Below are 11,101 nucleotides of genomic sequence, written 5' to 3' on the forward strand. Positions count from 1 at the left end.
CTTTAAGGCCCCCCGGCGGAGGCAACACATCTCTTCGGCCTCGGCTTCACATAGACGGCACCTCCAGATTGACCCACCTGGAGGACATCTGCAGTCGCCTTTTCCTGTCTCTCCCTCCTCGAATCTTCGTCTTTATCTCTCACTTTTTGACCTTTCCTGTCTCCTTCTCTCTTCTTTTTATTCCCTTTCTCCTGGCGGCAAGGGTTAACCCTGTGTGGCTATCCAACCTTGGGTACACCATATTCGGTTATAGTGACGGCGTACGACTGGCGTCGTGCAGACTTGTATGCAAGCTCTGCCGCGTCCCCTCGTTGGGCTCCGTGGTGGGCGGTCGGCCCTGTTGCCTAATTTTTATATATTTTCATGGAAACTTTTTTCCCCAAACTTTCTGATCGCCCTCATAAACGAGGGTGCACCGAAGATGTCTTCAAGTTTTTTGGACACCAAATCCAGAATTTCCCCCCCTTCCACGTCATTCATTCTGAAAAGCCAAACAAAGCAGTCCGAACCATTTCACCGTTCTTTGTTTCCAAGTCATTGACGGAAGTCTTTGGTCCTGATTATAAGGCGTCGAAGATGGCAAGCGGTGATCTCCTCTTGGAGCTCCGCAATCAAAAACAATATGAAAAATTGTCAAAACTAGTGTCATTTGGAGAAACCCAAATAATTATAACCCCGCACCGCACGATGAACACAACCCGTGGTGTTGTCTCTAATGATGACTTGATGGAGCTCACTGAGGCTGAACTCTTGGAGGGCTTCAGTGACCAGAATGTTATCAATGTTAAACGAATTAAGATGAGGCGAGATGGAAAAGAGATCAAGACGAAACACCTGATACTCACCTTCGGCTCAAGTGTCCTTCCCGAGTCCATCGAGGACGGCTATATCAAACTTCATACAATATCATACGTTCCCAATCCTCTCAGATGCTTTAAGTGCCAACGTTTCTGCCACAGTTCACAGAACTGTCGAGGACGGCTGACTTGTGCCAAGTGCAGTGACAAAGAACATTCCTCCGAAACGTGCCAGAACACTCCACATTGTGTTAATTGTGATGGCGAGCATGCCGCATACTCGCGGTCGTGCCCGTCTTGGAAAAAAGAAAAGGAAATCGTAACAGTTAAAGTAAAGGAAAATATAAGTTTCAAGGAGGCACGGAGGCGGGTATCCTACCTGCCAAAGAAAACCTTTGCCGATGTGGCGCGTCAGGGGGCAGCGTCACAACGGCCTCCGGCGACTGTCCGACCCACAAACAGTGAGTCGGCAGTTACGCCATCTGCCCCCACGGCGGTTGCAGCTAGCGCTGCTCCGTCAACCAAGGAGAAGGGACCATCGACCCCGAAGGTGGGCATAGCCGAGGCTGCCTCAACTTCCCAGGTCCCTTCCAGCGCTGGCAACGGCCGGCACAGCCAAATCCCCCAGGGAGCCCCATCGACCTCCGGGCTGGTGGGCGCAGGGGTCTTGCCCTCCAAGGCGGGACCCTCGCTGGTAACTTCCCGCTCGCAAGAGCACGTGTCCGGCGCCTCACAAGAGGCAATGGACACTAGACCCATCCTCAAGGCGCACCAAGCGCCTAAGGAGCGACGAGGTTCCCTCGAACGCTCCAGAAAGGGCAAAACCCCGATTACAGGGCCTCGAAAGGGCTCTGTAGTCTAAGGCATAATTTCCGTTTTTGTACACACAGCACTAATTTACTTTAAATATAGATACACAAATTATTCAATGGAACATCAGAGGTCTCCTTAGAAACCTTGATGATTTGCAAGAACTCATCCACCAACACAATCCAAAAGTGCTGTGTTTACAGGAAACACACTTAAAACCAAAACACACAAATTTTCTTCGACAGCATGTTACTTTTCGCAAAGATCGCGATGATGCTATCGCATCATCGGGCAGTGTTGCCATTGTAATTCAGAAAAGCATAGCGTGTCAACGTTTACAGCTACGAACGGCCCTCGAAGCAGTGGCGGTTCGAGTTGTCCTGCTAAACAAACTCATCACTATTTGTTCGCTTTACATACCCCCACATTACAAATTAAACAAAACTGAATTTCAGTCCTTCATAGATGAATTGCCAGAACCTTATGTTGTTCTTGTCGATTTCAATGCAGACAGCACATTGTGGGGAGACTCTCATATCGATGCGCGAGGTCGTCTCGTTGAACAGTTCCTTTTTTCTTCTGGAGCGTGCCTTCTAAATAAGAAAGAACCCACATATTACTCTTTTGCAAACAGATCCTTTTTGTCAATAGATCTTAGTATAGTTTCCGCGTCTATACTGCCCGAACTCAAATGGGAAGTTACGAGCAATCCTTGCGGGAGCGATCACTTCCCCGTACTGCTAAGAACATGTAAAGAAAATGAATTTCCCCCACAAGCTCCTAGGTGGAAGATAGATACAGCCGACTGGGAGAAATTTTGAACTCTATCTAGCATCTCATGGGCTGATATGTCTTTAGAAATTGATGCCGCATCTAAATGCATATCTGAAGGAAGTGGCTTGGCATGCAGACGGCGTGTCCCGTGGTGGAACGACGAATGTAGGATTGCTCGTAAGAAACAGAACAAAGCGTGGGGGTCGCTACGCGCTTCCCCCACTGCGGAGAATCTTATCAACTTTAAGAAAGTAAAATCTCAAGGCAGGAGAACCCGCAGGCAGGCCAGAAGAGAAAGTTGGCACAACTTTTTATCGAGTATTAACTCGTTTACAGATGAGGCCAAAGTCTGGAACAGGGTAAATAGAATTAGAGGTCGACCAACGTACTCACTCCCTCTGGCACAGGGCGATACACTGCAAGATCAGGCAGGCTCACTTGGGGAGCACTTTGAGAGCGTGTCAGGTCCAACAAATTATTCAGATCTCAAATACAAACAAATAGAAGAATGTAAGCCACTCATAAGAATATGTCAAAAGAATGAACCATACAACTGTCCTTCTAGTATTGCCGAGTTCAGAGCTGCCTTGAGATCATGCAAGAGCTCCGCACCGGGTTCGGACAGAATCATGTATGAAATGATCAAAAACCTACACAATGACACCCAAGTTACACTACTCACAATTTTCAACACTACTTGGGCTGCAGGATACTTTCCAACTGCATGGAAAGAAGCAATTGTGGTCCCTGTTTTGAAGCAGGGGAAAGACCCATCCATGGCAGCAAGCTATCGCCCGATAGCTCTTACAAGCTGCCTGTGTAAGGTTTTTGAAAAAATGATTAATTGCAGACTCATACATTTCCTTGAACTCAACAATATACTTGAACCCTGTCAGTGTGGCTTCAGAGAAGGCCGTTCGACAACAGATCACCTTGTACGCATTGAAGGATATGTTCGGGACGCATTTGTACATAAGCAGTTTTTCATGTCAATATTCCTTGACATGGAGAAGGCATATGACACATGGCGCTACGGCATCTTGCGAGACTTGTCAGAAATGGGCATCTGTGGCAATATGCTGAAAATAATTGAAAGCTATTTGTTGAATTGTATCTTCCGAGTGAAAATCGGCAACGTATTGTCGCGACCTTTCACACAAGAAACAGGTTTACCACAGGGAGGCGTGCTGAGTTGTACGCTCTTCATCGTGAAGATGAACACGCTTCGTGCTTCGCTACCACCTGGCATTCTTTATTCTGTCTACGTTGACGACATTCAAATCGGCTTCAAATCCTGTAACCTCTCGGTATGCGAGAGACAGGTGCAGCAGGGCTTGAACAAGATTTCCGAGTGGGCAGACAAAAACGGATTTAAAATCAACCCCCACAAAAGCTCTTGTCTTCTTTTTACAAGAAAGAGAGGCCTGTTTCCGGATCCTTCCTTAGAATTGTGTGGACACCAAATACCTGCCAACAAAGAGCACAAATTCCTGGGTATTATACTTGACTACAGACTCCCTTTCATTCTACACATTAAATATCAAAGAAAAATGTTGAAAAACAATGAACTTAATGAAACTTCTATCCCAGACTACATGGGGTAGTGACAGGAAGTGTTTAATGAACCTATACAAGAGCCTAATTCGGTCTCGATTGGATTATGATGCTGTAGTATATAACTCTGCCGCCCCGAGCGTGCTAAAGATGCTAGATCCTGTTCACCATCTAGGTATCCGGTTAGCCACTGGCGCTTTCAGAACAAGCCCGATTGAAAGCTTATACGCGGAATCAAATGAATGGTGCCTCCATCTACAGAGAACTTACACCAGCCTTACATATTTCCTAAAGATACACTCCAATCATCAACATCCATGTTTTAACACTGTTAACGATATGACCTGCACTACACTTTTCCATAATCGCCCCTCTATAAGAAAGCCTTTCTCGCTTCGAGTGAGGGAGCTTAGTGATGAAATGCGTGTCCCACTCCTCGAGCTTCGCCTAATGCATCCAACCAAGTTGTTACCGCCTTGGGAGTGGCAGGTCATAGAATGTGACATATCCTTTTTAGAAGTAACAAAACACGCACCAGAGATCGAAATACGAACTCATTTCCTAGAACTCCAGCACAAGCACTCCTGCGCAGAGTTCTACACAGACACTTCGAAGTCTAATACCGGGGTGTCGTATGCTGCCGTCGGCCCATCCTTCTCAGAATCCGATGTACTACATCCGGAAACAAGTATATTTACGGCCGAGACCTACGCATTACTGTCTGCTGTGAAGCATATAAGAAAATCAAAACTCCAAAAGCCAGCGATATATACAGACTCCCTAAGTGTCGTGAAGGCCCTGATGTCACTCTATACACACAAAAATCCAGTACTTAATGAACTATATTCCGTCTTGTGTATAGCGTACAGATCTAACCAGCGTATCATTATATGCTGGGTGCCTGGCCATAGGAGCATCGAGGGTAACGTTCTGGCGGACGAGATGGCCACGTCAATCGCATCGCAAGCTGTTAACCCTACCGCTGCGGTGCCTGTCACAGATCTGAGGCCTTTCTTGCGAAGGAGATTGCGAGACCACTGGCAACGCATGTGGGACGCGGAAACGGATAAGCTCCACATGATAAAACCACAGTTAGGATTCTGGCCCTCTACTACAAAATTGCGCCGAACAGATGTCCTATTCTGTTGTCTCAGAATAGGACACACGTTTGCCACCCATAATTTTCTGCTCACCGGAAGTGAGCCTCCAACCTGTGGTAGATGCGGGGAGAGGCTGACCGTACTCCACGTCCTCCTGGAGTGTCGGGAAGCCGAATCTGAGAGAAAGAGACATTTTTCATTAGCATACCGACAGCACATTCCTCTTCATCCTGCAATGCTTCTTGGTCCAGAACCGCTTTTTAATACAGACACAGTCCTAGGTTTCCTCAGAGATGTCGTCTTACATGTTATTAGTCCCATGCATTCGTAGTGCCTCCTCTCTCCAGAGGATGCCACTGTGATAATTGTTTTGCATAGCACATGCCTCCAGGCCCTTGTTCTTCAAGGGCTCTAAGGAGGCAGTAGTGCTCTAGCATTACTTATAATCTGATATATTTTACCTATCATATCATTCTTTTTATATGCATCTAAATGTTCATAGTACAAGTCATACGTCATCGCCATAATTTTATTATACAGATTTTACGCGCTTTAGAGCGTATATTTTAAGGCCCCTTTACAGCCACGTCACACCAATTTCACAGTAGTCATAATTACACAGCAAACTCATTACCACAGACATGGCGCTCTTTGGCCATACCTGGCCCTTGCGCCATAAAACCCCATACATCATCATCTGCTGCTGGGAAACTGGAAGGAGAGAAACTCTTCCCCAACGCGGTGAGAGGTGACGCCGCCGAGAAGAGAGGGAGGAAGTGATTGTGGAGAAGAAAAAGCGCTATTTCAGCACAGCGGGTGGGGGGGAGAAAAACGCTTCCCCAACACGATGAGAGGTGACGCCACCAAGAAGAGAGGACGAAAGCGATTGTGGAGAAGAAAAGACGCTAGGGTCTTTTCTTCGCAGAAAGGTGCGAAGAAAAGACCTGCGGCACTTTTCTTTCGTCCCCCATTCCGTCCCGCGCTTTGCGAGGGTCATCGTATAGCGCGGGTCAGGCGTAAAATTGCGTCGGATAACCGGGGTTTTTAATGCATTGCTTCTATGGGGACTTCGCCAGGACTGTGCTAATCCGTCGTAAAACCTGGGGACGTATAACTGGGGTTCCACTGTAATAGGTAGTATCCGAATGTCTGTTGTAAGCAGATCCATTGTAACAAGGTGATACTGTACACTGGTGAGCCTTAAGAGTTTTGCATGAATTCGGAGCAATAGATTTACCCAGATTTGGAACTAAATACCATGTGTATGTGTCCTTGCTGGCAACAAATCTGTTATTGAATAAAGGGAAAATCAGACATCCACCCGTTCGTAGCAATTGCTACAAAGGAAACCCATACAGGTTCCTCGAAAGAAAAGCCTCATAGCTGAAGAAAAATTCGTCCTGGTCCGGGACTCGAACCCAGGACCACTGCCTTTCCGGGGCAGCCGCTTTACCATCGAGCTAACCAGGCGGCTAGCAGATGGCAGGGCGAAGTCGAATTTGTCGACAATCAATCAACAATCAACAATCTGTTATTTTGGTGTCAAGATAAAATCAACATTACATTGAAATAATTCAGAAAAAGCACACTTTAATCTTCACTAACACAGCATGCCTGCCACCTGTAGATTTTTTCTGGTAAATGGACAAAACGTAATATTTCGCGAAAAGGCAGTTAAAAATAAAGTTGCTTATCAAATCTTGTAAGGTTGACACTATATATTGACACTATTTATTGCCATTACTGTGTTAAATACGGTAATACAATCTCAGCATAGCTCAGCACACATTGGCATTGGCAGACATCAGGAAGCCTACACTGTTTCATACTCCTAATTATTTGTAGATGGAAGCAAACAGCCTTTGACTTCACATTTTCCTATTCTAATGTCCCTGTCTGTACTTTTACAAGTATTTCTAACGGTGACATATTGAATGCTTAATTTTCAACTAGTGTTTTGCCCCGCGAGATGTTGTCTTGCTTCAATCGCACGACCGTAAGTGATGTTGCTGCTCATTGGTTTGCAATCTCATTTCAGCCTCGCTGTCAATTGACCTTGCCTGTACATTAAATCTATGGCACCAGTGGTGCTGCTTTAAAGCTGTCCAAATTAGGCATGTCTAATTGCATCACGCTGAGATCAATTTGACACGAGAAGTAATTTAGGCATGAAGAAATGTTCAAGCCATAAATTGTGTTTACACTGTTCTTGCTTACTACAATAGCTCTCTCCCATGCACTCCTCAAGTGCAAAATAATCTTTTGGTATCATCCGCACGTGTTGTCAGTCAAATGTGTGGTTTTTCAGGTGGGTTTTTCAATCGACCCGGGAGCACCCGCAAGATTGTTGGCTCCCCGCGACAGTTGGAAAATGCAGTGCCCACCAGCAAGAACCCCAACGGTGTCTGGGTCTGACTCCAGCGTGCAGCAGTGCCAAGAGCACTGCTGCACTCCCCACTAGAACAGAATGTGTGATCCTGGAAGCCAAGCCAAACATGGATGCAGCATTGCAGTGAAAATGGTGCTTACTGTGATCACCTGATGTGGGCCTAGCTGTGGTTATTCATCCATGGTGGGACCAGACATTTAGCCTGCTGATTGTACTCCGCATTGTGTTGGAGCATGTCAGGTTGACTAGGTTTTTCCACTCGCCTAGCAAACCTGTAATTGCTTTTACTTAGGACCGAAGCGTCTGTGTGATGTGTGCAATGGTGGGGTGCAGAACTTTAAATGGTTTTAAAGCAGTCTGTGATAGAACTGCTTTGGCTGTTTGAATAAGTGTTGCTGCAGTACAGCCATTGTACATGCCTTGGAACAACAGCCCTGATGAAAAAACAGTGGCAGCGCAAATCTGGTCATATTAAAAAACATGTGGACTCCTAAGGTCTTCCAAGCATTGCTGACATGGATTACAACCGGTTTCGAGAACCGCTGCACATAGAGTGTGCATGGCCAGAAGGAGAGCTGGCAGCTGAGATATCGCCACAAACAATGCTCAAGCCAGTGTTGACCAACCTTTTACTGTTCCAAGTGTTTGTCATATTTTATGCCTTTTATTGTTTTTAGCCACCTGAAGCCATTGTATAGCAGCTCTGACTAACGCCTACAAATTGTGGTAGCCAAGGGTGCGTGATTGGCAAGTGCAAAAGTAAATTGCATTGCGTTTTAAAATGAAAAAAATATGGATATCGATGCTGGACGAGCAAGTCCACAGAAAAATGTCATTGTACTTCTCACTTCTTTCTCCTTTTTAGTACATCTTGCATTTTGATGCACTTACTTCAGCCACTCGCTCGTGTACAGTCGACTTTAATTCGACCCAGACGGTGCCAACTAAACTGATTGAATTATTCAGCGGGTCTAGTTAAACAATACGCAGAAGAAATTCCATATTTTCCTGTTCTAATTCAAATGCGTGCCTACTTTCTATGTGTCCGAAGCAGGAAACTAGTATAGAAATGACATTACAGCTTCAAAACTAATTAGAAATCTAACGCTCATCCAATTCTTTAACATGAAAAATGGAAAAGGGTCTAATATGTGTTGTACTATCTCGGATGGTTTTGGAGAATCAGCTTTGCTGCATCGGTTTCAAAGTCAGCTTTGCAGCAATACACCAATGTTAAGTGGTAAAGCACACAAATGTTGCGAAGGCAGTGTAGGTTTCGAATATGATGTAGCCGCGCTGGCAATTTCCGGCCCAGTTTGCGAAAAAGAAGGCGCATTAGAAATACGCTCTAATCAGACATTGTGAGCTACGGTTCTTGCTTGAAAATCTTCCTACAGCAGCCTGGAAATAGGCATTTCTGAGGGAGACGACATGTTCATTGCATTTACTGCCCCAAGCTCCCGTCAAGACACATGCTGCCACTAAAGAGGTCACCACATGGTTCAGGTGCATGCATGCTGACTGGTCATGTTCAAATTATTCAGTGAATGCCAGTTTTAAGACTGAAATAACAAAAGTTTGGGCCCGCAGAAATGCGTGGGCGCCAGCAAGGACCTTTGGTCGGGATCAAAGTAATGGACATCTACCTATATGCCGTGGTCACAAGGGCATAAGAAGCAAAACTTAATTGTGGTTTTTGAAAAGAATTAAGTTGGTATCACAAATCAGAGCAGTTGTATAATGCAGTTTTATTGTTCGGCACTGTTAGATTCATATTATAATATTCTTCATGGGTGTAAATACAGCATTGGCACCAAGTTAACATAAAAGGGATGAGAAAATTTGGCGAGGTGGAAGTCTGTCATGGCAGTTATGCAAACTAACGATTATTAATGCAGCTGTATTTGTCAGTTTGGCTAATGAAGGACCTTGTATGTGGGTGATAAGTTACTGTGACGAGTGCCTGCACAGCAGGCATGCATCAGCACCTGCTAATATGTTATGTTATTATTATGCTATTGTGTATCTGCCGCAAAGCCTCCTCGCCTGAACTTGCTGCATTGTATTCGGAGCATGTTGTGGCAATGCTGGCATGCACGAAAGTTTCAGTAAAAAGACAGTTGGACGTGCTTGTTTTTGAGATCCAATTCGTTGACATTCTGTGCCTGTGCTGCAGAGCCACTGCAATATTGCAGTTGTCATGCAAGCCATCTAGCCACTCTGACGTTGCAGCATCACATTAAGTGGCTTTGTTTACAAAGGACCAAAAGGAAGCATGCGTGACCTTGCAGGGGCCCTCCCTTGACAGGAAGTCTAATCTGAAATGCCTGACAACTGGTGGGTGTGTTCAGGTAAGGACATTGGAGAGGCGTCCCGACTATTTTCAACAAAATTTTTATATGACAGCCAAATCTCTCCACACATTGGAACCCAGCTTACTTTATCAGCATTATTTTGCATGAAAAAATCTGGAATGAGAAAAGGGGCCATGCACCTCGGGGCAGGTGGCCTCAAAGGTCTCGTCCAACGTGCCGAGGTCATCACGTCAAGCAAAGCTCTTGGAAGAGCACGTGTCCAGCGCCTCGCAAGAGGCAATGGACACAACGACCAGCCAGACGGCGCCACCAGCGCCAAAGGAGCGGGGTGCCTCTCTCGATCGCTCCAAGAAAGACAAAACTAGCGTCACAGCGCCTCCAAAGGGCCCGTGAACTAATCTCAGTCTCTTAAACACACAGCACTAAAAAAATTTATCATAATAGAAACACAAATACTACAGTGGAATGTACGAGGACTTCTACATAACCTCGACAACATTAGAGAACTACACAAACACAATCCCAAGTTGCTGTGTGTTCAAGAGACACATCTCAAACCTACCAACACAAACTTTGTTCAAAACTACACCATCTTACGAAAAGACCGTGACGAGGCTAATGCCTTCGGTGGTGTAGCAATAGTAGCCGACAAGCTGGTAGCTTGCCAACACGTCTCCCTTCAGACACCCCTTGAGGCAGTGTCAGTTCAGGCCATTGTTTTTAAGGTGCGACAGGGGTCTTAAAAAACCAAAATATAGGGAAAAGAATTGAGATTTTGGAAGTTATTTTCGAAATCTACAACTATTTTCTACCTATCTGCCAAGTTTCTCGTTTCTAGAATCGCTTTTTTTAGGCAAAATAATAATTTGCGCAACGAGTTCCCGCTGAATTCCATCCAAAATGAACCCCAAAACAGCCCTTTCTTCCTGTAGCGTAGCTGCCGTTTCACGCTGCCTATCGCCGCCATCTCGGTCTCGTTTGAAAAAGCAGCCTTCCTGCTTAAGTTTCCTGCCACCACCGCTCAGTTTCGCCCATTGGATGGTACAAAATCAATAAAAGCAAGCACATTATTTGTTTTCTATTGGCTGAACGAGCCCACGTAAGAAGACCGCGCCACCCAATTGGGGGAGCTGGCTGGTGTCGTCTGCTAAGCGAGCTGGCCTGCGCGCCGCTGTCGCGCTGAGACGCCATTTTGAAAAACTGCATGTAGTGACTGATAAACGCAACAATGCCTGGGTCGGCGAGAAAGTTTCATACACTGAACAAATTAGACAAAAAGCGGAAGAAATCTATGGTTGCTAATTTTACAGGTCATCGCACTTCCCCAAGATGTGGTGAGGGCGATGTAGAGGCTACATCAAG

The 11,101-nt window shown here is 45.7% G+C and overlaps 1 protein-coding gene across 3 annotated transcripts in view; it reads left to right on the plus strand.

Moving 5' to 3' along the window:
- The window catches only part of LOC142580201 (uncharacterized), a 95,230-nt gene extending 85,681 nt beyond the window's left edge, over positions 1–9,549 (plus strand). For all 3 annotated transcript variants that reach the window (XM_075691088.1, XM_075691089.1, XM_075691090.1), the window contains exon 6: positions 7,344–9,549. In XM_075691088.1, the coding sequence (XP_075547203.1) occupies positions 7,344–7,450 (107 nt within the window). In that variant the 3' untranslated portion in view covers positions 7,451–9,549. The remainder of the gene's footprint in view (positions 1–7,343) is intronic.
- Positions 9,550–11,101: the final 1,552 nt, after the last annotated feature.

This window comes from Dermacentor variabilis, chromosome 4 (assembly GCF_050947875.1).
Source record: "Dermacentor variabilis isolate Ectoservices chromosome 4, ASM5094787v1, whole genome shotgun sequence".
NCBI lineage: Eukaryota > Metazoa > Arthropoda > Arachnida > Ixodida > Ixodidae > Dermacentor > Dermacentor variabilis.